The 26,991-nt window shown below is 37.2% G+C and overlaps 2 protein-coding genes across 2 annotated transcripts in view; one reads left to right on the top strand and one right to left on the bottom strand.

Moving 5' to 3' along the window:
- Window positions 1-26,991, bottom strand: part of TG (thyroglobulin) — a 359,469-nt gene that overhangs the window by 45,721 nt on the left and 286,757 nt on the right. The window contains exons 42-43 of the mRNA XM_051971107.1: window positions 17,876-18,040; window positions 16,487-16,654 (exon numbers count right to left, since the gene is read on the bottom strand). Coding sequence (XP_051827067.1) covers window positions 16,487-16,654; window positions 17,876-18,040 — 333 coding nt within the window. The remainder of the gene's footprint in view (window positions 1-16,486; window positions 16,655-17,875; window positions 18,041-26,991) is intronic.
- SLA (Src like adaptor) overlaps window positions 2,635-26,991 on the top strand; it is a 92,096-nt gene continuing 67,739 nt past the window's right edge. Inside the window, exon 1 of the mRNA XM_051971124.1 lies at window positions 2,635-3,554. The gene's annotated coding sequence lies outside the window, so the exon portion shown is untranslated. The remainder of the gene's footprint in view (window positions 3,555-26,991) is intronic.

Raw genomic sequence — 26,991 nt, 5'->3', positions numbered from 1 at the left:
TTTCCACAGATGGCAGAACAAGAGGAAATGGGCTTTAGATCAAATCAAATGAGTTAATGTGTGTAAAGTGCTCTGCAAGCTTTAAAGCCCTATATAAATGTCAACTATTGTTATTATCTTTATTTAAACAACACTGAAAGGGTCTGGTTAGACTTAATGAAGTACCTCAGAGGGTGTTGAAACTGGAATTGCCTGCCAACAGAGACTAGGAATGTCCTCCCCTAGAGATCTATAAAAACAAGGTAACCCAGATCTGTTCAAAGAAGGGGGAGAATAAATAGACTCAAGGACTTGTGAAGGCCCTTTCTAACTTGGTGTTGATTGATTTCATTCTTGGGAAAGTACAGAGAGATGCAGTTATCTTCTGCTGAAGGTGACCTGGATAAACTTTGGTATAGTGGTAGATAATGTCCAAACTCAGTCAAGTACTCAAGGTCTTTTGTAATCAATTTGTCTCCAGGTTTCTAATCTTCCTCTCTCTGTACTACAATGTAGGCCTACTCTGCTTTCTTAGTAGATACCTCCTCCAGCCCTGCCAGGACTATCTTAGGCTTCACTGTATTTACACCTGTATTCACTTTTCTTTTTAAATGTCACTTCTTCATCAAGACCTTCTACAAACTCTAGTATATGTTAATCTCTTCCTTTTCTAAATCCCTTTACTTAATGCATAGGATAGTCTCATATTCTATGGCTTCAGAAAGCAAAATGAGAGACATAATAAAAATAAAAACTTCCTAACCATTACTATTACCCAAAGGACTGCCTTAAGAATTAGTGGGGTTCCTTTCACTTCAAGCAGAGACCATCTGTTCTCTATGTTGCACAGGACATTTTTGTTCAGGTATGAGTCAGAAAAATGCTTTTTGAGGTCTTTCTAAACTCTTAGAGTCTATATTCTATATCAAAAGTGTCAGTGAATAAGTTGGAAAGTGTTACTAGGTGAGCTAAAAAGTGTAACTAAGTAAACTGCAAAGTCTTACTAGATGAGCTATAGAGTATCACTATGTAAGCTGGAAAGTTACTAGGTAAGCTAAAAACTATTACTAAGTGAGCTGAAAAGTGTTACTAGATGAGCTAAAAAGTATCATCATGTGAGTTAAAAAGTGTCACTGGGTAAGCTAAAAACTATTACTACGTGAGCTGTAGTTACTAAGTAAGTTAAAAAGTGTCACTATGTGAGTTAAAAAATATCACTATGTGAGCTAAAAAATATCACTAGATGAGGTGGAAAGTATCACTTGATGAACATTTTTACTCATTTGTATCATTAGTAATATTTCTGGAGCAAATTTCTCATTTTCCCTTGCTAGACTGTCAGATTCTTGAAGGCAGGAACTTTATTTTACACATCTTGGTATTCTACTTGACTCCCCTTTCCCAATCATGTACAGCACCTTATAACTAGGAAACATTTAAGAATTCACTGTCTTTTAGGATTGATATGTGTAGATGGAAATGATTCTGTAATGATAATAAAAAGTAAGGGAACTTATAAAGCAAAGTCTTCCTAACCAGTTAAGAACTCATGTCTTAAGGTTAATGGAGTGTTAATGAAAAAGAGAGGAAGGTGTGCTAGCATCATTTCCCCCATTTTTACAAATAAATGGACTAAGGATTTTAGAGATTAGTTCCCTCTCCCTTCCTCATCCAAAACTTTGGAATCTTCTAACAGGGCTGTAAGTGTACACAATACCACCTGAACTCATACCTTTGGTATACTGAAGATCCCCCAATCCACTGATCATCTTGGAAGGTACAGATATGAAGGGCAGAGGGAAGAATGAGTCTCTTTCCCTTCTGGATGTGCTCAAATCCTAATCTGAATTTCTGAGGTAGCCCTAGAAGTTGTGGACATGTCCTTGCATCCAGGATATTTGATGATAGTTTTCTCTTCTGGGTTTCTTTACGAAAGAATGATCACCTATGAAAGTGGTAAAGTACCAACCTACCCTGCAGATATTTTGCAGGTATGGTTATTCTTGCATTAAAAATATGTTCCCTCTCCAGAGCCCCAATCATGACAACATCCCTGGCAGGGGATACTGTTGGTGCAGCAGCTTGAGATCCATTCAGCACCAAGCTCAGGTCAGATGCATCCTTTCATTTTGCTTGCATTTCCTTCCAGGAATTGCCTTCATGCTATGATAACTTTGTGAGCTCTCTCTCTCTTTGCCTCAGAGCAGGCATCTGAGAGCTGCTCTCCAACTGCTTTTGCTGTGCTGGAGCTTGTTTCTGGTGAGGCAACGAGTAGAGTGAGCTCCAAAGCTCTGTATGCATGCCAAGTGCTGTTTCCCAAATCTCAGCAGCTTCAACTTGCTTCCCGAACTCTCTCCTCAGCCCTATACCTTGCCTGGGCTAGGATCAGGTCCACTCCATGGCTAAGCCTGAGGGGTAAGAGGAATCTGTTTCGGATTCTCTCAGATAGATGTACTTGAAGGGAAAAGGTAGCGTGTTCCCTTTTGGAAGAAAGCTGCTTTCTGTCATGTAAATGAATGTAGGCAGACTGTCAGTTTCAGAGGGGGGAGAGAGAGAGAGAGAAAGAGAGAGAGAGAGAGAGAGAGAGAGAGAGAGAGAGAGAGAGAGAGAGAGAGAGAGAGAGAGAGAGAGAGAGAGAGAGAAGTGGGGGGGGGAGAAGAGAGAAGAGAAAGAGGAGATTAAAAAAAAAGAGAAAGGGGAAAGAAAAAGGAGAAAGAAAACCCAATCATATAGACAACAGCTGATCAAGAATTCCAATAGGAAGCTGTTATTTCATATAAAAAGACCCCTTCAAGGAAAGTGAGCCCTACGAGGCAAATCAGGCAGCCCTGATGCTCAGCAGGTAGGTAATTAACTTTTCTCTGTCGCCAGGATTCATTAGGCAGCAGCTCCCTGTGAAGAGATGCTCACTGGCCTGTGGGTCTTCACACAGGCTTTAATCCCCACCTCCCTCTCCTCAGTTCCGTTCTGGTGGAAAGCTGCTCAGTGCAGGCATGCACTCTCTTGGTCTCTGCTATCTACGCTGGAGTGGAATGATTGTGGGCCTCATCACACTTCTCCCTCTTTGAACAGGGCAAGGTGGCCAGAACTTGGGTACCAGGACTTTTAGAAGTAAGTTCTAGTTCTAAAGCATAGGCAGCACTTTCTCAAAGTTGGCAGAAGAATGAAGCTGGTAGGGGTGGGGGGAAGCAGAGGGCAAGGCAAAGGAGAGAACTGGATTTTGGTTCAGAAATTGGTATTGGGATGGCTACAACAGCACTGTGACTGACTGTACCTTCTCTGATTTGTCTTGCTTTGAATAATGCATCACAGCAGGGGAAAATTGCTGGATTCTAGTATAGATTAAGTAAAATCTACTTAGGCTTCTCCAATCCCAAAGACTTGCAAGTCTCCCTGCTCCAAGCCAAGAACATCTGCTCCGTTGCTTTCTCTCCTTGGATTGTCACAGCCCCAGGTGCTGTCTGGGGCCTGTGGGCAAAGGCTCCCTGACCAATTTGTTCTCCAGTCACCCACTGGCGATGTCACAGCAAGAACTAACAGAGTCCTCCTGGCTGCCTGAGAATAGTCTCTCCTTGGTGAGTATCTTATACTGTAATTATGTATCTCACTTCTGCATCCACTTAAGTGGATTGGGGGTGGGGGGTGGGGTGGGAAGGCCATATCAATCTACACATGTGCTCTACATGATGGGGATGCTTGAACTAAGGGGGGGTCTTTTGAAATTGGAAGGTAGTTTTTTTGAGAAAAGGATGAGTATAAGTATGACTTTGGATAGGCTACTTAGAAATCATATAATGTGAGAACTGAAATGGACCTCCTCCCCATTATACAGATGAAAATATAGTGACTTGCTTGAGGTCACACATGTTAGTTCTGTGATCCTGTTCTACTTCTCTCTTTACTTTCTATGATCAAATGAGGCAGGCTAAGAGATCACACTGAATCCTTTACTTCAGTTTTCTTATTTAAGGATATGAGACTTGAACTGAATAATCTCTAAACCCTCTTTGAGCCTGACTCTTCAAGGATTCCAGGATTTGACATATAACAGCAGACCAAATCCTGGTGGCAAATTCTCATTTAAGGCTTTGGCAGTATATATCCCAAAGTATATTTGCTATTAAGTTAGTGGTGCAGTAGATAGAGTGCCAGTAAGACTCATCTTGGTGAGTTCAAATCTGACCTAAGAACACTGTATAAACGTGGGCAACTTACTTAGCTCTGTTTGCCTCAGTTTCCTCATCTGTAAAATGAACTGGAGAGGGGAATAGCAGACCATTCTAGTATATTTTCCTAGAAAACTACAAATAAGGTCACAAAGAATCAAACATGACTGAAACCGAATAACAAAAGTACCCCAACAGAAAGACAAATCTCTTTGGTAGAAAATATAATGGCAAGAGTAAGGTGGATGGCTGAAAGACATTTATGTATTAAAGGAAGAGTCATGATGAATGGAAAGAGACCTAGATTTGGAAACAATGGATCTGGCTTCAAAACTCAGTCTTACCACTAAAGAGCTATTTAGACTAATAGAGCTGGAAGACACCTCATATGCCATCTAGTTTAACCTTCTCATGTAGAACCCCGGTGGGTTCAAGAAACTTTGGGATGTGAAGTGACTTGCTTGGGACCACACACACAGAAAGTATCAGATGCAAGTTTTGAATCCAAGTCATTTGGATACAAATCTAAGGCTCTGTTTGCTGTATGACTCTGCTGTGCAACTTTTCCTCTCTTGGCCTCAGTTTCCTTATCTATAAAATGAAGGGTCTGAAGTCAGTGACCACTAAAATCACTTCTAATTGTGAGTCCTAATACTCTATGATCACAGACAGAAGAAAGTTAATAAACATTGATCTTCCCATTGCTATATTAGGAAAAACAGGATCTGCTGCCAATCCAAAGCATGGCTAATGTCTGAGTGGGAGCATGGTAGAACATCGTCTGGACTGAACTGACAGCAAAAGAGGAGAGGGGACACATAAAGGAGGAACTGCTTGGACTAGAGCCCTGCACAAAGCTAGGACACTGGGAGGCTGTGGTACTGGGCTGGGTCCAAGTGGGCTGCCAAAAATGATGATAGCCAAGACTTGGGGCTTCAGAAGAAGAAAAAGGGGAGAAAAGTAGGAACAGGAAGATGAGAGGAGGAGGAAGAAAGGATGATACTCTTAACCAGTCATTTATTCTAGTAATGATAAAAGGAAACATAAATGCTTTAGAAATATCCTCTTATTTGAGCCTAAAACAACACTGAGAGATAAGTGCTACTATTGCCACTTCTATTTTTCAAATGAGGAAACTGAGGAACAGCAAGATTAAGTGACATTTAATGTCTGAGACAGGATCTGTACTCAAGACTTTTTAACCCCAACACTTTATCCACTGTAACTCAAATATCTACTAAAATATACCATGAAATGGGCTTGCAAGGGAAAAAAAAAAAACATTCTTTGTTCTTAAGGAATATAGTTCTATCAGGAGAGACATCATGTTTATATTACATACTCACAATATGTATGTGTGTATGTATGTATGTTAATAAATACGTTTATCTATTATATTTTAATATATATATAAATAAATAAATGTTAATTGATTAATTGATGTACCCTTAGTTATTTTCTTAAATTCAACAAGCCTATTTTATGTGTGGAATGCTGTCTACCGAGTGAAGGAGAAGAAATATATATAAATATACACACATACAAACACACACAAATATATATATATATATACACACACACACACACACACACACACATACATACCCCCACACATGAAAAAGGCACAAGGTTAAGGTACATTTCAAGAGATTTATAGAATTGAAAGAGAAAAATTATATTTTTTGTTTTACATGATCAGTTTCTTTTGGAAGCCTATGTATCTTGTTTTATGCATTCAAAACATTATAATGAAGAAGGATGCTTATTGCTGTGGGAAAATAGGAATCTGGGAGTCAGAATACCTGAGTATAAATCCTTCTTAACTGTGTGACTCTGGGCCCCACTTTACTCATTTGTAATAAAAAGGAGTGAGACTAGATAACTTTTAAGGTTTCTTACAGCTCAAAATCTATTGGTCCCAGTCATTGTTAGTCTATTTTCTCATTTATGGAGGCTTGTGTCATTCAGTCTTTCTTTCTAGTTCTGTCCTTTGAGGCCATGCAGAACATGCTTCCTCACAGCATCTGGAACACATAGATTCTTAATAAATGTTTATTGATGAATCTTTCATTATTTTCTTAAATGACCTATTTAAATCTATAGGTTTAAACCTATTTAATGTGGAGAATTTTGTTCACTCAGTGGAGAAGATATATGTAGATGAAATAAACCATGATTCCTGCCTTCATGGAGCTTACATGTTATTAGAAATCATGAAATATTTTAAGAATTGAAGGGTTGACAAATTATACTTTGAGGGGACAATAAAAATTACCTAAAGTTCTGTGCATGCATTATCAAAACCTTTAGCTTAATATCTTTGAGGAGAAGGCATGAGCTATTCTATCCAACCCAGCCTCTCTCAGCACTGCCATTCCACTGACAAAGCCACTGTTAAGCTCCCTGAAGGGGACCAGGAAGGGCCTAATGCCAAAGGTGCTGTATGAAGTGACTCTTAGAAAAAGCTAAGAATTATAAGAAATGGAGATGAGAAGGAGGAAAATGTCAAACACTGAGGATGGGCAAAGCCAATGCAAAAGCACAGGTGAGGGAAAACCAAGAGACTAGTTTGACCATAGTGTGCTAGGGAAAACTGAAAGATTGAATTAAGTCCAGTTGTGAAGAAATTTAAATGCCAAATAGAGGAGATTATATTTGATGCTACAGATAATAGGAAGCCACTAAAGTTTATTGAATGTGTGTGTTGGGGATGACAAAATCACTTTGGCAACCGTGTGAGGAATAGATTGGGGTGGGGAGAGAGCTGGATCAGTGAGATCAATTAGTAGGTTATTGCAATAGTCCAGGGGAGAGGTGATGGAAGTGTGCATGAGTTTTGATTCTGGATAAGTTTAGAGAAGTGGCTAGTTATGACACATTTGGTAGAGGTATAAATAAGAAGACTGAAGGTATAAATAAAAAGACTGATTGGCTGTATGGGGTGAGGAAGAAGAAGGAGTAGGAGCTGATATCAATGTCAGCTGAATGATTGGAAAGATGGTGATTCCCTTGACTGTCATGGATAAGATCAGAAAGGGGGGGAAAGATAATGATCTTAACTATGCAACATTAAATCCCATAGAAAGGTGAACTAACTCCATAGGAAACAGCATTATAATATCAGAAAGTGGGAAGAACAATAATCTTTGCTTAGAGTCTGAGAAAATAGCTAGGTAGTTCAACCAGTAGTGAGAAGAATTTTATGCTACTTGACTGTGTTGGGGAGATTTCCAGTGAAGACAACCCAGAGCAATAAGTGGTGAGTTTCTATCTACTGGGTTCTCAAAGTTAATGTAAACGTTTTCTCTTCAACAGAATGTAAGGAAATGAATTGCTTTATTTTTACATATTTATATTACAGAATTATAGCAAGGATGGGTTAGATTGGTATAGTAATTAAAGAGCTGACTTCTAAGTTAGGAAAAATTAGATTCCATTATCAATTCTGATCATGTGTGACTCTAGTTAAGCTATTTAAAGTAATGAGGTAGATAGATACTAGGCCTTGGAGTCAGAAGATCTGAGTTCAAGTCCTGCCTCAGACCCATCAGCTATGTGATACAGAGCTTAAGTCACTTAACTTATGTCTACATCAGTTTCCTCATATGTAAAATGAGGATAGTAACAGCATTTACCTCCCAGGGTTGTTGTAAGAATTAAAATAATTAACATATGTTAAGTACTTTATAAATATTAAAATGTTATATAAATGGTAACTATCATTGTCATTAGGGATTTCTCAGTGTACAAGGCAGATAGGACTTAAATAAAGGAAAGGACAGGAAATAACCATTTATTTAGTACTCATTATAAGCTAAGAATGGTGCTAAGTGATTAAAAAAAAAAAAACAAATATTATCCCATTTGATCCTCACAACAGTCTTACAAGACAGGCACTACTATGTATATATGTATTATATACATGGCAGTTAGATGGTTCAGTGAATAGATCACTGGGCTTGGAATCAAGACTCAGTTTTAGGAATTCAAATTTAGCCTCAATCACTAACTAGCTGTGTGATACCAGGCAAACATTTTTTCCCTGAGTTTCCTCAATTGTAAAATGAGCTGGAGAAGTAAGTGGCAAACCTTTCTAAGAAAACCCCAAATGAGGTCATAAAGAGTCAGTCATGACTGAAAAAAACCTAAGAATAAATATAGATACATAAATATACATATATTATATATAAACATTTATTTTTTAAAATTTAGTTTAAATTTTTTCCCTCCTTCCAGCCCCTTTCCTATTTATTGGGAAGGAAAGCAATATGACAAATAGATATTATTATTAGTAATATTTTACAGTCGAAGAAACTGAGGCACACAGATGTTAGATTACTTGGTCACAGTATCTGAGGTCAGATTTGAACTCAGGTCTTCCTGATGCCAGTACCTGTATTCTATTCACCATAATACCTAACTGCCATTAAATCATAGGCCCAGTAAATGAATAAAATAAAAAATATTCCCTAACACTTAGCACAATACCTGGTTTTGAGTAGGCCCTTAAATGCTTTGCTGAATTGAACCAATAATGTGTGAGTTTGGTTAATAGGTTTGTCAAAAATGATAGAATCATAGATTCTCAATGATGGAAGGACTCAGAAGTCATTCAACCCAATCCTTCCCTACACCATGAATCATTTCTATTCTATTCTCAACAAATCACAGAATGTCATGGAATCATAGAGTCTTCTAGTCTAACCTTGAATTTTAGGTGCTTCTCTCTGGCATACAACCCAAGAGTAAATTTACCCAGTTTCAGTTTCAAGACTTCCAGTAATTCAACTCCCTACCAAGACCATTTTTCTCACTGCTGGGCTATTCTCATTGTTAGAAAGTTTATTCCCTTGCTGAGATGAGGTATTTCAGCATGCATAAAATTCAGGTTGGTCTTCATGCTGATAAAAAGTCTGGTATAAGGTCTCCTCACTTTGTGGAAGAAAGAGGACACTGCCAAAGACACATCAAGAAAAAAAAAATTGAAGATTAGAAGTGAAAACATAAAAGATTGGGGCAGAGTAAAGAAACAGAAAGAGGAATCAGTGAAACTTTGAAGCTGTGTCATAAATCTGAGTTCCAGAGAAGTGAGTATTGGAATCTCAAGGAAAGAAACAGCTTTTTGTGTTCCTCAATGTGGTGGTGATATGTGAAGGGTGATAGTAGAAGAGGAGCTGAGTAGAAAGTCCCTGATCAATTGATATAGTTGAATACAAGGGGAAAGGTAAGAAGGAAATCTTAAAGAAATATAAATAAACTCATCAGTCATTAGAGGGAAGTTTTATTATTCCTTTAGAATAAGAGTTCTTAATGTGTGTGTGTGTGTGTGTGTGTGTGTGTGTGTGTGTGTGTGTGAGATTGGCCCTTTGGCAGCATAATAACTTATGGACCTCATTCCAGAAATAATGGAAAATTTTTTTAATGCATAAAATGAAATATATAAGATTACAGATTACAAAGGAAAAAAATATACTTTTAAAAGTTAAAGCATTATTGTACAATGAAGAACTGTGAATACAATAATCCAAGACAATTCCAAATGACTTATGATGAAATATACTGTTCACCTTCAGTGAAAGTACTGATATTGTCTGAATACAGAACTAAATCAGGGGTCCTCAAACTACGGTCATGAGCTAGATGCAGAGCTGAGGACATTTATCCCCCTCACCCAGAGCTATGAAGTTTCTTTATTTAAAGGCTCACAAAACAAAGTTTTTGTTTTTACTATAGTCCGGCCCTCCAACAGTCTGAGGGACAGTGAACTGGCCCCCTATTTAAAAAGTTTGAGGACCCCTCAAAGCATAAGATTTTTCACTTTTTTTTGTTCTTTTTTGAGTGGTGTTCAAATTTTCCTGTATAAAATGACTAATATGGAAGCATTTTACAAGATTCCATGTGTATAACATGCAACAAATTGCTTACAGTTTCTGGGAGGAGGGGGGAAGGAGGGAAGTATAGAATTTGGAACTCAAAATTTTAAAAACATATATTAAATATTATTTTAACATGCAACTGAAAAATATTTTTTAAAAGAAAGAAATTAATAAAGTCCTAAAAAAGTTTATTGATTACAGGTTAAGAATCTGGGCTTTTAGCCTTCAGAGTCCTTTAAAGAATCAGGATGGGTTCTATAAGCAGTTAATGGATACAGGAGAATGCTTAGCTTTTTGACTTCTGGCAGGAGAAAAGAGAGCCAATTGTGGAAAAGGAAGTCAGCTCTTGAGAGGGGCTTCCATTTGTTTTTTCCCCTCACACCTCTACTAGCAGTTAGTGGATAAGGGAAAGAGGAAGCGAAGAGAGAGGACTTCTCTTACCCACTAAGAGATACTATAATTATCAGGGAACAAGTATTTCTCAAAAAGGGAGTCAAGGTAGGAATCAGCTTTGATAAACATGACTACTTTCTGGTGACAGAAAAGAAAGCCAATTAGATTCAAGAGAGAATTAGTTCTAGTAGTTGGTAGTTGAGCTGACAACTCAATTTTATGTGTAACTCTTCCCAAAATCCAAACTATTGGTATGATACTGGGTAAATCACTTTACTTCTGTTTGACGCTCTCAACCAAAAAATATATGGATAATTATGGCACCTTTCTGCCATGGTGACTGTGCAGATCAAATGAGAAAATAATTGTAAAAATTTTAGCATAATTTTTGGCACATAGAAAATACTATAAAATATTATCTATTATTATTATTAAGTCATCTTAGTAAATTCCAACTTGGTATGTCTACTAGTTGACTAGTAAGAGAAATATACAAGTGGGGAGCTCCTGAGCTTTAGTTTTTAAAATTGCATACTCACAAAATACCTTGAACCTACATTATTGATCAATCCTAAAGACTCTCATATTGTGTGACTCAATGTGTTTTCATGAATTACAAAGATAGACTTAGAGGAGACACTATAAATTCATAAACATCATACTGGCAGCTAGGTGGTGCAGTGGATAAAGTGCTGGATCTGGGGTCAGTAAGACCTGAGTTCAAATATAGCCTCAGAAGCTTACTTGCTGTATTAATCACTTAATCAATAAAATAAGGTAAAGAAGGAAAAGCCACCCCAGTATCTTTGCCAAGAAAACCCCAAATGAAGATATGAAAAATTGGACTTAACAACAATGAAACTCCCTACTCAAATGTCAAGTTTTCTGTGAGCTGGGCATACAATAATGCAAAAATTAAACAATTTAGCTGAACTGTGAAAAGAGCTAGGGATTCAAAGAAGTGAGGTGAGGATGGAGTGCCACAGGTATAGATGTACAAATGAACAGTGATGAGTGTATGATGTGTGTGAGATACACCAAAAAAGCCCAGTTTGACTAAACCATGAACAGTATGTAAAAGAGTCATATTTAAAAAAAACCTGTAAATGGAGGCTGGGGTCAAGCATAAAAGAGTTTTAAGTGAGAAATAAAAGGTTGTGGATCAGAGAGAACGCTGATGCCCTTTGGAGAGTATTGAGCAAAAGAAGGAAGGATAAGTACATCCACAAGAGCAACAGGAGGGGATATGATTGTCCTACATCCCATGTATCTGGGATATGCTGGAGTGCCTTCTGACCTTAATCAAATCCAATGTGAACTACTCACTCTATTCATTCCTATGAGAGAAATCTAGCAGAAGAAGGCTAGAGAATAATTCTGGGAATTAGAAAGTTTTGGGCAATGAACCAGAGATTCAGGAGCATAGGTGGTGTTTTTATGACTTTTTTTGTTATTAATAAAAACTGGATCTCTAACTCACTGAGGCTGAAAGTGTAGTAGCCACTCATGGGCCTGATCTCATTACTGATGACTATAGAAGAAGTTACTTGTTCCATTTATAATTTGATCAGGTTCACTCTCCTTAGAGAGTCTATAAGTCTCTTAATCTGGTAAATTCATCACACTGATATGTGCCATATTGGTGTGGCATCTGATTGACTCTAGCCATCCTGTAATTCAGAACTCCCAAATCAAGCAATCCTCCAATCACTTGGAATTTGTTTTACTTGGATCCAGTAAAGGGGAATAAAAATCTTTATTTTTTATTTATTATCTAAATATAAGTGACCATTTTGTCTTGTGACTATTTTTTATTGAGTTGTGAGCAAATTGTTTCTATATTTCATCGTTTTTCTATAAGTTGTTATGTGGGTGTTTTTTTTAAATAATGAGAAAAGCATTTATTTTATATTTATGATAAACAACATATATACATATGTTCCTAACCATATGTTTTGGAATTAAAGGCATCTACCACCATTCTTGGATTGTTTTTAATGACTTTCCCATTGAAGATGTGTTTTAAGTGATAAAGGCATACATGGGAAGTAAATTTTTGATCAAGAAAGTAATGTCTAAAAGCAAGTTTTGTATTTCTGTATGATAGAAATCTGTGCGGCAGATTATCTAATGAAGGCCAGTAAAATTTGTTTGTCTTGTGTACTTTGTTGCTATTAGTAAGTTCCTTTAGGGCAGGTCTTTCTTTTTTGCATCTATTTGTATTCTCAGCATTTAAGACTTAGCACTTGCTGGACATAGAAAGTTCTTAATAAAACTTGTTGATGACTTAATAACCATATCTGTTCAAGAAAACTTTATATTGAAAAAGGAGAGGAGGAAAAATGTTCCCCACATTTAGCATATCCATCTACCAAAACCAGATATCAGAGTATAACAGATACAAGGAAAGAGCATCTCAGAGTTAGAAGGACTTAGCAGACATAGAGTCCAATCTGACCTGGATGAGAATTTATCCTCCAATATTCCAAATAAGTGGTGACCCATCCTATGCTTGAAAGCTTCTAGTGAAGAAGAATCTACTATATTCTGGTTTAGTCTGTTCTACTTTGGATGATCTCTATTAGTTAGGAAGATTTTCCTCACAGAATCTAAATTTGTCTCTTTGCGATTTTTATTCCATCTGCTGGGTCCAAGTAAAACAAGCTTAGATCTTCTTTATGGGAACTCTGCAAATATTTAAAGATATTTACCAAGTTTCCCCTGAGCCTTCTCATCTAAATATATTATTTCTTTTAAATGAGTCAAATGACATGCATAGTAGACCCTTTCCCATCTTGATAGTCTTCTTGACGCTGGTTAACTTTAATCAATGTCCTTCCTAAAATGTGGTACCCAGAGCAAAACAATATACTAGATGTAGTTGATTGGCAGCTGGGTGACAATGTGGCTAGAAAGCTGGGCCTGTAATTAGAAAGAACATAGTCCAAATCTGGAGAGTTATTTTGAGCATCAAATGAAATATTTGTAAAGTGCTCAGCACAGTGCCTGGCACATAATGGGTACTATCTAAATGTTTAGTTCATCCTTTCACTTTCCACTAGGACAGAGGATAGTAGAATCATATCTCTTAAGACATAAACATGAAGTCATAAGTAGGGTGTCCTGGTCAGGCCTTTTTTTCCAGGGCAGGGAATCACTCAAGGATGAAATTTGCCTGAAAATGGGACACTGGCATTGAATGAACTAAAGAATAAAGCAGAGGCAGAACCTGATGGTAGAGAGGACACAGAGTTGTGGAAAGAAGAAAAAAATGATAGTATGGTGAGAGTAGAATCCAAGTTGGGATAGTTGCTTAATTGTTTTCTGGTTTTTCCTGGGCAGAGACTAAAGCTGGCAGGACTCTAATTCTGGCCTGGTTTAGCAATGCAAGGTAGAACTGACCCTGGGAGGTAATAAGTATGGGCACCATTTGAGGACCACCTTGCAGCACATCTTACCATTGGGGAGAGGAGGCAGCTCAGCAGGCTGGGTTGGGCACATCCTTCAATAGTGAGACTTCAAGTTTGGGGAGTTATGATGGTAGTTTAAGCTAGTGGGAAAGTAAGGGGGCAGTGCCTTCACCCCTGATAGAGGGCTATTCCTTTGTGGGGCTCTTTTAGGTTTCTTGATTTCATATTCCTTTTCTTTCCCCATAAGTTCTTCCCCACCTGGCTTCTCAAAATTTTCTGAGGCCCCAAGTCTTGTATATGGTTGGGTTTTAGGATTGAAAATATGGTGGGCCTTTTTATGGCAGGAGAAATGTATTGCATAGGTCAGCCTCTTTTGGGGAGAGGCCAACATTTCTGTAAAACTTAATACTGATCTGCTGCTTCTCAACACTGAGAAGCTGGGCAATGGACTCTGGGGCATATTAACATGTCCACCAAGTTTGAGTAATGATTGTCTCGTTCTTCCTGCTTATATCCTCAGTACCTAGCTCAGTATCTGGAATATAATAGGTGCCTAATAAATGACTGTTAATTGAATGATTGATTGATTCAAGACATGTGAAAGAGGGAGCTCAGGGCCATGCTGGAGGGCCATGCTTGTTGGGAATTCCTTTGCCTTCTCCAGCTGCAAGATTTTTTTTTTTCTTGAAGCTCTGCCTTCCTAGGCTGCCTTTCTTTTCCTGTGGAGTTCAGTGTGTGCATGTACGTGTGTGATTTGGGCTGGTGAAAGATCTGAGCTCCAGAGTATGCCTGGAGGACATGAATGATCCCTTTTCAATGCTTAACTAAGTCATGAAATCAGAAGGTACTTCTCTGGAACTGCTGGTACCCCCCATGTACCTGAAAAAGGCCTCTCTTGCAATTGCCCCAAAGTTCCACTGTCCACTTCCTCACCTCATCCTAGGATGCCTTTTCTGTTGGCTATTCCTCTGGGTATGTTTATAATTCCTGAATTAGGTGCAAAAATTCCTAATAATAGTTCTGAGGCCTGGCAGAGTGGTGAACTGACCATTTCTCTCTCATTCTACTTGAATCATATAAAGCCAAAACTGCATCTGGTTTACCAGATCTCATAAAGCCAAATTTCTTGGGTTTTTCTTCTACAATTCCTATTCCCTCAGTAAAGAGGCCTTGGGCAGGGAGGATCAGCCAATTAGAATGGGAGTGCTTCCCCAAGGCTCAGCACATTTCCCATGGTTTTTACTGTTCTCTAATTAGTAAATATAGTATAGAAACCTCTGGAAGGCCTGTTAAGGCAGATTAAAAGAATGAGCCATTTGCAAGACTCCCATCTTTTCTCCCATTTTATTGAAGTCCAAGGACCATAACAAGAGTGATGAATATATATATATATATATATATAGGCTTTTCCACCTAACAATACACATGGCTGTGATAGTTCTACCATCATAATATCTCTCATACCTATATTGCTTTCTATTCAATATCAGTCTTCACCTTGGTAGAGGTCCTCATCACTATTTCCCTAGATGAATGGATGGAAAGTTGGGTCTTCAGGAAGACCTGCACTCCAGCCCAACTGTGTGATGCTAGGAAGCATTAGAACCAAGTTCCAAGTCTACCTCAGCTAGACTTCCTTTTAATACCGTACAGGATAGTATGTGTTCCCAAAGTGGCCATCAGAATACCCTACTCCCAGGAAGAATCCTACTTCAGAGCATTGATGAAGGATTTTACTTCTGGATTTGAAGTAAGAGGAGAAATAACTTCCTCATGAAGGCATTTATCTTCTAATTCATCCTATATATGATGGTAGCTTAAGATTCCTAATGTAAAAGTTCTGAATAATTTCTGCTCAAAATTCAGTAGTCCTCATCATCTGATAAATGAAGTCTAAACCATTTCACTCTAGTAATTGAGATCCTTCAATGTCTTGCTCCAACCTTCTTTTCTAGATTTAACTCCAACCAACCTGCATTCATAACTATGGCCAAAAACATCCTACATATTCCCATTTCTATAAGTCTTAACAGGAACATATTTGCATACTTTCTTTATATTTAACATAATTTGTATTTGTGTAATTTGTTTGTATTATTTCACTGGGTATAGGGGGCTCCAAATAAGAAAACTACCTCTACCAATACAGGTCAGCTACTCTTGGACAACTTAAGGTTTGGGAACCTTTTCTAGAGCATGAAATAGGTGAAATGCTTTGTCTAGGAGGAATCATACTTCAGGACTCTTTGAAAGATTAAGTCTTCTTGATTAAGTACAGCCTAATGCACCACAATGCACCACAACATTATCCTAACTCTCAAATAATAATCATTCTAGTCCAAACTTATGATTTCATTGGTATGGAGGAATTTGCCAGTATGACAACTTTATCCCAACAAAGGTTGATCAGTGACTTGTCTATAACCCATATTTTAGGCTACAGAGAAGCTCAGGGCTTGGAAACATCAAATGATTTTCTTCTGGTTATGTAGCTAGTGTGCTAGAACTAGGATCTTGGTCTTTCTGGCTCTAGTCATCCCTCTATTTATTATAACATTCTGACTCTCATTAATAATGATAATGTTAATAATAACAATAATAATAAATAATATTTATAGTCTTTTAAGGTTCATTGGGGTTGTTTCAGTCATATCTAACTTACCTTAATGGCTTTTGCTCTGTTGATCAGCCCATCTCTTTGAGCACTTCCAATGAGCAGATCCACTTTCACCCTTGGAGATCTCTGCAATGTTCTGGTTGGAACCTCTTGGACATAGAAGCCATCAACTACTGGTCCCCAGTAATGAAATGGGCCACTTATTGCCAGGAGCTGAGTTTGAAATTTAAAGAGATGTGACTTTATTATCACAGAGCCGCTGGAAATTAACATGTTCACTAAAGAATCCCACCTTCACAGAAAACCTTTCCTACATAATTCTACCATCTTCTCTGTTGATTATTTCCAATTTATCCTGTATATAATTTCTTTGTACATATCTTTTTGCATGCTGTTTCCCTCCATAGACCATGAACTTCTTGAGATCAGGGGCTTTCTTTTGCCTTTCTTTGCATCCCTAGTATTTAGCACAGTGCCTGATATATAGTAAACACTTTAAAATGTATATTGACTCTCTGCTTGCCTAGATGGAGCCAATTCCCGGAGGGCTGGAACTGGGTCTTATTGATCTTTTTTCTCTCTTAGTTCCTACATTACAAATACTACCTGCTTAATCAATATTTGTTAGATAAATGAATAGCTGAAGGTAGATCAGCTGTTTCATTCTATAGATGATAAAACTTAGGTCCAGAGAAGAATATCTTTTACAAGGTCATATTGATAAAAACTGATTAGAAATAGAAGCCAAGTCTTCAGCTATCAGTCTGAGGCCATTTTCCCCCCACTATATCTCTACTTTATTTATATAGGCTCTAAAAAAAGAGCTTCAAAATTGTTGGACTTTACATATGTCTAATCTAAATCCTTCCTATTACAGATGAGGAGAGATAAGTTAGGTGAAGTCATTGATACAAAGTCACATGGATATTAAATGGAAAAACCAGAGTAAAATTCCAAGTCTATCGATTCTCGGATTGAGTAATTGCCTCATTTTAATATGCTTCCTGCCTTAGTATATTATTAATGTCATTGAAATTCTCTGGGTTTCACTATCCTAACTGGCAAAAAAAAATTGTACTAGGAACTAAAATTAGTCCTATTTTTTTCCTAAGATGAACCAGAATTATAATTTTATTAGTAGAGGAGACTCCTTGTGAGAAAACTTTCCCTACAAATGGCTTTGGCTCTAAAACTCAAAATCTTAGTGACTTGGGGACACTGAGAAGATGGGGCACTTCCTCAGGGTCACTCAAGCATTCTTGTCTTCAAAGATAGTTCTCCATCTATTAGACCACATTTTATTTTTTCCTTTCAAAAATAATTTATTTTGGACATGCAGCTTTTGTTCAGACCAATGCAATACCCCAGGTGATATCCCAATTCCCAGCTTTAAAATTCTGCAAGATTTTCCCTACTTCCTCCTTCACTGCTCACCTTGGTTTGAGCATCATTGAGGACATCAGCAGGTTTCTGGCGTAGGCAGGACAGCATATCACTATCAGAAGAAGTTGGACAGCTGACTTCCTGAGCAAGAGCTGCTGCCTGTTCTTGAGCCCTTTTCTGGCTAATCACTGCTGCAGGAGAGAGAGCTGAGCCACCCTAGAAGAGAATTCATATTCATTGTCAGCTATATTAATAATAAACCCATTCTTGGACCTATAATAGACGAAAGGGTAAGCAATAGAGCTTTATTAGTAATCTGTAACGTTCAAAACTCAATATCACATTGATTTGTAGGTGTCTTTCAAATTTGACTTGCATACAATCTATAGTCAGTGTTAATTTTCAATGGATACACATATATTACACTTATTATTGCACTTATAGTCAGACCAATATAATATAACAAATTGAGCTTACAGGGAGCAATTGATTCCCTCAGACATCATGCACCAAAAACCTTACTTGACCAAAATTTCCCTTATTGAAATGCTTCAGGAACTGAATAATAACACAACTTTTGTGACTAAAGTGACTAAACAACAACATGCAGTAGGATCCAACACAAATATACTTATACAGACATAAACATAATACAATGTGTATGTAGAATAATATGCATTTTGAAGAAAAATTCCTAATAACTGCAAGTGGGGATGGGAAGTAAGAGATGATATTCAAGATAAGCTTTGAAACTTGGAATTCAACTAGCCAGAAGTAAAGAAGCCATTAATTTCAGATAGGGCAGTCCATTTCTGCAAATGAAGGATATTGTAGATAATATATGTATGGGGAAGAGCTAGAAGTCCTATTTCCTTGGAATGAAGAATATGTGAAGGGTCTCAATATGAAATAAGACTGAAAAGCTAAATGGAGAAATTTAAATGGGAAACAATTTCATGACCTCGATTTCTTCATCTGCAAAATAAAGGATTGGACTAGATGGCCTCTAAGGTCTCTTCCACTTTTAGGTCTATGATCTTATGATTCCATGATTTTCTATTTTATCTTAGGGGCAACAAGAAACAACTAGTCAGATTAGTGCTGCAAGAATAGTAATTTGGCAGGAAGTTCAATTAGGAATCTATTAAAATAGTTCCGGTAAAGATGATGATGGCTTAAACTAAGGTAGAGATTTATGAGGGGAAAGAAGATAGATTTTAGAAATGTTGTGATGGAGAAATCAATATGTCAGTATACCCCAAAACAGTTTGATATGCTAAATGTCAATTGAGTGTTATAGACAGCATGAATTGTAAGTCCAGACAAGGCTACTTGAGGCTGAAATTGTCAGTGAAAGACAGAGTTAAGGATCTATATAAATATTCAGCTGATGAGAGAAATGGAATAAACAAAAGCCGAGAAGTAGGAATATGTATGTCGTATTTAAAGAACAGTCTGCTGTACGATTGGAGCACAGATTCATAAATAGTGGAATTGAGTCATATAAGGTCTTTAATGCCAGGCTAAGGAGTCTGGATTTGATTTTATAAGCAATAAAGAACTATTGTAGAATTCTAAGCTGAGAAAGAGTGTGATTAGAAAGAATAAATCAATCAATCTGGGTATATTGAGCTTTAATTAATGAAAATTCTTGATGCATTTAAATTAGGATTGGATTTACACACAATTTGTTAGGAGCACAGATGCTAGAGAACAGGAGGTGTGCCTGCAAGATGTCATACCATTTAAATTGAATTTGTGTTCTTTTAATTTTAAGGATATAACATGTAACAATTAGCCTCTGTGATACTCTTTTTTTTTTTTTTTAAGTTACTATAGTAGAAACCAAGGAAGTTTATATATCCTAGTGGTGGAATGAATGGAGTGTTAGCTCAAGACAGAAGGATCTAAATTGAAATCTAGCCTTAAATACTTACTATCTAGGTAATTCCTGTTTGCCTCAGTTTTCTCATCTATAAAATGAGCTGGAGTAGGACATGAAGACCATTCTAGTATCTTTGCCAAGAAAACTGGATACTGAATAAGAACAACAAAGGACAGAGGAAGAGACTGGTAGAGCTAGACCCTAATAATAGGATGATAAATTTGGAGCTGGAAATGACTTTGGAAGTCATCTCTTTCAACTCTGTCCCTATATTTTACATATGAGAGTCCTGAGACACAGTAAGTAGCACATGGAAGAGCAATTTCAGCCAGTGACTGCATTTAATACTTTTCATTGAGTCATTGTCCCAGATGCATTTCTTCAGCTGCCTCTGCTATTCCTCTTGGCTCAGAGATTGGCCTTCTCACAAAAGACTTGAGACAACATATTATAGCAGGAAATGAAGTGGACTAGATGCTAAACAGTCTGGGCACCCTCCTCTGCTCTTTAGAACTATAATTTCTCTTGAGAAATCTCTTGGAAAAATAAGAAATTAAAGACTTCACCTTTCTAGGCCCTTGGATTTATAATTCAATGAACAATGTATATATTGAGAGAGATTTCCTATGAGAGATTATATATACTCATACTTTATCAAATACATACAAACCTGTTAATGGTTATTGGTATAGCCTGAAAAGGACAGATGTAACACATTTATGTAAGATAACAGGTCTTTAGTTGTTGCTTTTTCTTTAGTAAGAAACCAAGTCTTCTGATCTATCTTAGGAAGCAAAAAAGGAAACACTTAAGCATCTTCTATGTGCTGGGAACTGTGCTAAATGCCTTACAAATAATATCTTATTTGTTCTTTACAACAATGCTGGAAAGTAGTTGCTACTATTACCCCCATGTCACAGATAGAAAACTGAAGCAGAGAGAAGTTAAGTAGCTTGCTCAGAAACACACAGCTAGTAAGTGTCTAAGGTCAGATTTGAGTCTTCTTAACTTTCAACTCAGTGTTCTGTCCTTTGAAATCCTTAGCTGGGAAGAATCACTGAAAAGAATCACAGAATGCTAAAGGTATAAAAGATCTAGCCCCACCTCTATATTTTATACATGAAAAAAAAGTTTTGGAAAAATAAAATGATTTGCCCATAGCCACATGGCTAGAATCACATCATAGCATCTAAAACTGGAAGAGACCTTAAAGTCTGTTTGGTTAATCATTACATTTTGCAGATGAGGAAACAGATCCAGATGAAGTAGAACCTTCCTTTTGAAGCTCCCTCCAAAATATATAGTAATGTGTTTTTATTTTTTTTAGTGATTTCCTCTGCCTCTTCTCTCCCCCATTAAGAAGAACTCTTTCTAGCCATGAGATAATTATATTTCAACTTTTCTGGATGTAAAGGCTCTTAAGGTTTTTTGAGAATCATCGACCCCTGGTCAGAATAATGTTAGTATAGTCTCCCAGGTTAAGAATTTCTGTTTTAGATAGGAATTCCAAAAATTCCTGCTTGTTTTTCAGAATTGCCAGCATGACCAGCTATAAAATGTTTTATGTCTTTAGACAGTTTGAGGATTTCAAAAGCACATTCCACTGTGATAAAGGGCCCATGCTAATGGACAGCCTGGACAGCAACTCCCCATCCACGTGGAACATGGCAGGTTTAGAATCTATTTTAAAGACTCCAGAGTGGGTTAAGCAGAAGACCTTACCATGCCATGACTGGGAGCACCAGAAAGCATTTTCAGTGTCTGACCTTACTTGACCCAAGTTAGGACTCATAGAGCCTAGGATGACAGGGCAAGTCCTCTTACTCATTATTCTCTGCTTCAGCTAGGCTGGTCTCCTCAATCCTCATACATAATGCTGCATCTCCTGCTTCTGTACTTTTGCACTGGTTGCCTTCAGGTCTGGAATGATCTCTTATCTCTTCTGCCTTTTAGAATCCTTGGCTTCTTTTAAGACTCAATCCAATTGCAATCTTTTGCAGCTCTCCTCTCCCTAGGACTTTTTCTCTGAGATTACCTTCATTTACTTTGCATATTTCTTATATATACCTATTTCTTTACTAGGATCTCCTCTACTGGAATGTAAATTCCTTGAGGGCCAACCCTCAACTTTTGTTGAGGGTTCTCATTCTTTGTATCCTGAGTACTTAGCAACAGTGCCTGGGACTTAGGAGACACTTAATAAAATAGTTTTTGGCTTTATAAGACATAAGTGTTTAGAATAAAGAATGTTAATGCTGTTCAACATCCTCTAAGTTAGTCTTGTCATGATACAAATAGGAAAACTGAGATCCAGAGAGGGAACAATGACTTCCTTTCTCCAAATTACAGAGTTAGCTAGAGCAAGAACTCAGGGCTCCTGACCCCTAGGCCATAAAGTTTGCTACTCTGCCACTCTATCTTTCTATTCTTTATTGTTAGTATATACCATGTTGCATTTTCTTTGTAAGAATGCAATGACTTTTGAGAATGAAAGGATTTATAGTTTGTGTTTTTTAATTTTTAAAATATATTTTTTAAAGTTTTGAGTTCCAAATTCTATCCCTTCCTTCCTTTATACCTTTCTAAGGTGGCAAGCAATTAGATATAGGTCATACATGTACAATTATGTAAGAGATTTCCACATTAGTCATTTTATACACAGAGAATCAACAAAAGAAAAAAATGAAAGAGTGAAAAATGGCATGTTCAATCTGTATTCAATCAATATCTGTTCTTTTTCTGGAGGTGGATTGCATGTTTCATCATTAGTCCTTTGGGATTGGCTTAGAAATTTTTTTTTCTTTTAACAAGAAAAATACATAGAAAATTCAAGGTCAAAGAAAATTCAAGATCCAAACAACAGCCCCAACTTCAAAACTTCTGAATTAATAAATAAATAAATAAATAATAGGGCAAGCTAACCTACTTTTAAGAAAAGAAATCAAACATTTACCATTTGAAAAGATATAAACTCTAAGATAGGTCCCCTGAATTTTCATTTCTCTAACTATTCTATGGAAGTCCAGGGTTCCTGATGAGGAAGTGGTTAAAGGCATTGGTTTGCCTAATTTCACTAAGCCATTAAAAAACTTTCCACTTTCACATATACTATGAAAAAGAGAATAGAGTCTCATATGAGAAAAAGCTTTGTAAAGTACTGGAAAAAACCCTGAGTTTACACCTGCTTTCAGAAATCCCAGATATCACATTTACTAGCTGGGTGAATCTGGCAAAATCATTTTATTTCTCTGGAACTTCAATTTTCTCATCTGTAAAATTGGAGATAATAATATTTGTTTATGCACTTTACAGGTTCATGGATTTATACCTGGAAGGGGCTTTTAGAAGCAATTGAATCCAATCTTATTTTACAAATGAATAAACTAAGATACAGAATGGTTAAGTGACTTGCCCAGAGAATTACAGTCAGTAAATAGATGAGGCAGAATTTGAACCTAGTCCAAATCCATTGTACTAATGAAAATGAGGTCTAGTGGCAGGTTCGGGATACAGGGAGTCAAATAGAGATCCCCTGCAATCCCTTTGGATTCGGTGTAAAGATAGGGAGTTAAATGAGGTCAAATAGTGGCGCAAGAGTCCTCTGTAAAGGAATTTACAGATCCAAAAACCTAGATTGATAAAAGAGGTTTATTATGGGCATTGGAAGTAAGGTTGAAGTCTAGTTAAGGAAATAGATGAGGGTAAAAAGAGAGGAGGGCACCGGAAACAGGGTTCCAATGGGCAGAGGCTCTTGGGGTGCCAAGCATGGTAGCTAGCATGTTTGGAGCCTCTGCAAAGAGAGGGCTCCAGCTTGGCTCTTTTATAATGAGAGATTTAGCTAAAGGGGCCCATAGGTGGAGTTCCAAGTTGGGTCCTTGCTGGGTTTCAGCAAGGGCTAGAATTTGTTTGGTTGGGAAACCTGAGCAGATCATTAGAGTGGGGGCTGGGACAGCCCAAGTTGGCACAGATTCCATGGGGGCTGGGAGAGCCCAGATCTCCTATTGGAATTCAAAAAAGGTGCTTTTGACTAGGATTTGTGAATCAAAGGTCCTAACTTCCTGAACTGATAATCTATCAACTAGGAGGGATGGGGAATCAAAAAGGAATAAATCATCTGAAAGGACAAATTTCTTAAAGGGACCACAACCCGCATCACTATCTATTACTGCCTTTATGAAAAATTGCACTTTATAAATCTTAAGATGTTATAGATAAATGTGAACTAATATTATTAGCCTATTGTATGATGTGACTGAGAAGAAAGAGAGGTACTCAAGTGGACATAGATAATAAATGGCAATGTCAGGACTTGAATCATAGCCTTTTGATTCAACCCAGTGATTTTTTTCCTAACAATTTGTTGCCCTGTTTCCCCTCTTATCCTCCTGATCAGCTTTAAACTTGTGAACAAGGGAAATCTTTGTATTGTATCACTTAAAATACATATTGATTAAACAATAACTTCCACTTCTATAGGGTGTTACACTTTATAGTGATTAGCACATAGTTGTTTAACTAATACATGTTGGTCAAATAAATAACTTCCATTTTCCCAATGCTCTGAAGTTTATAAAATACTTTCCTTCCAAGAACCAGCTGAGATCTCTGTTCCAATCTGATTAGTTGTACTTTATATATGACATCAGACCTTTTAGTATCTGTTGGAAGAATGCCATCTTCAGCCACTGAAGCATCCATCATCTAAAGCTGACTTAGCTATCATATAGCATTTGTATTTCCTCTAGTTTCTGGGTCTTAAAAATAGAATAGGATGGAACCCACATTTGCTGACCATGCTTTGTCTCTCTAGGGCTTCTGGGGCCTCAAGGATAAAAGCGTTCTCTGTTAACCACATGGGTAACCACCACAGGCTTCCTGTTCATATATATAATATCCTAGGTAAAAGATGGTAAACATAAAAACAGAAGCAAAAGACATGTAGTCATTCCAAACACTTGAACTATTATGGGAGAGCTTAGGATATGCTTTTGTAGGTAGCCAATGATAAACTCTTTCCTATAAAAATATTTACTTTTCAACTAGATGGTATTATTCTTGAAGTATCATTCATTCTTGTCTCTTCCAGAATCAAGGAAAAAGACTTTATACAGATTAACAACAATACAGAGAAGAGATTGATTTGTGCTTCAGGGAAGGATTGGTATAAAGGAACTCTAAGATACCTTATAACTCAGAGATTTGATGAATCTATGATTAAAACACTAATGTACTTAATTGAAGGCATGCTTAATGCCATCTCCTCAATGAAAACCTATCTGATTCTTTTAGCCAGGAATTGGAGTGATCTATGCTTCTTTAGTCCTCTTAGTGTTTAGATTTTAAGCTCCTTAAGGACAGGGAAGTCAGTCCTTTTTTTTAATCCTCAGTATTTAGAGCAGTGCTCAGCTCATAGCAGGTGCTTAATAAATGCTTATTGATTGATTGTATATGAAACTCTTCCCCAGCACCTGCTCTGTGCTGGCTATTTGTGTCCATATTTCATCCTCCCTACTCTACTGTAGGCTCCATGATAGCAAGGATCATGTCTTATTCTTCCTTATAATCATAAATAGGACAGAGGCCAAATGAAAATCCTTGAATAGACTAATTACCAGTTTTCAGAGCCAGAAGGAGTGCCACTAGTTAGTATACCCCACATCCAGAAAAGAAACCCCAATTACAACATATCCAACAAGAGACCATGCCTTTGTGACTGAAGACTTTCAATGAGGGGGAGTCTAGGCAGGACAGAAGAAGACTTAATAGGAGCTGTTCAACTGAATTGAATTGGGATAAGGAAAAGAATCACAGATTTGGGATCAGTGCATCCTGGCTCCAATACTTTTCTCTATAACCACAAATCAGTTCTTTCACCTGACCAAGACTCATCTGTCTCATAGAAATGTTCACATTCACACTAAGTAACATCTGAGAAGTCTTCAGTCAATATCTACTAGAAGTCCTCTAGTAGCATCTCATTTCTGTTTTGGGCAATTTTAATTGTCATGGAACCTATAGTAGAGTAGGGAGGATGAAATATGGACACAAATAGCCAGCACAGAACAGGTGCTGGGGAAGAGTTTCATATATAATCAATTGATAATTGGGTTTAGCAGTGGGAATGGCTAGGTTGGAAAAATATTTCAAGTATGAGTATAGTATTAGCCAAGTCCCAGAAGTAGGAATGGGCAAGGCTTTTTTGTTCTGAGAGAATGTGTATTGTACAGACCAGCCTGGTTGATAGAGAACTTTCTATGTTTATTAAATTATTTATAACATATCTTGAATTACACATTCAGTTACTGTTCTTCCTTATCTGACAATATGTTGTATTAGACCTTCCTTGAAGGCAGAGATTATGCTTTAAAAACTATTATTATTATTTTAGAAACTGGGTCTCCCTATCTGTCCCACATTAGAAGTGCAGTGACTACTCATGCTTTGATTATTTATATAACTGATCTTTAGTCACTCTTCTCCCAACTCCACCAAGGCAGGGATATGTTAAAATATTGGTGCCAGACTTAGTGTGAAGATCTAGTTGACTTTAATTCTATTGAAGATCAGAGTTTGAATGAGCCGCCAGCCTCACTTTCAATAATAGTTGATATTATAAGCATGCATCACCATCCCAGGTGCAAAAATCATATCTGATTCATTATTATATCACTCTGTAGTGTCCAGCATAGGACTGTGCAAGAAAGACAATATGGGGTAGGACATAGGGTTCTGGACCTAGAATTAAGAGATATGGATTACAGCCTCTATCTGTAACTTACTACCTGTATACTCTGGGTATAGTCTTATTTCCTATCACTACCCTTCATGAATTCCCTGTGCTAGTCAAACCAGTCTGCTGGCTGTTTATTATGCATAACATTAATTTTTTTTTCCCTCAATGCTTTTATGTAACTAGTGCTTCACAACTAGAATGCAGTCTCCTCTGCACCACTGCCAGGTAAGATCACTGATTTCAGATGCTACCCTCTAGGTTTTTCTATTTTGTTCTTTCTCCTTCCTTCCCCATCCAAATTATTAGAATTCTCCTCTTTGAAATTATGTTGATATATTATATATATATATATATACATATAATACAATATACACATAATATGTATATATACATATATGTGTGTGTGTATGTATATACACATATTATATTCTGCTGCCTTCTACTTCCCCAATCCTAGTGAATTGTAAGGTCTTTGAGAGGGGGGATTTTTTTTTTGTCTTTGTAACTCTAATACCTAATATGGTGTCTTGTACAGAGTAGATGTTTACA

The sequence above is a fragment of the Antechinus flavipes genome, chromosome 1 (assembly GCF_016432865.1).
Source record: "Antechinus flavipes isolate AdamAnt ecotype Samford, QLD, Australia chromosome 1, AdamAnt_v2, whole genome shotgun sequence".
Classification (NCBI taxonomy): Eukaryota; Metazoa; Chordata; class Mammalia; order Dasyuromorphia; family Dasyuridae; genus Antechinus; species Antechinus flavipes.
The sequence above is the reverse complement of the archived record's forward strand: the minus strand, read 5'-3'. Positions and strand labels throughout refer to the sequence as shown.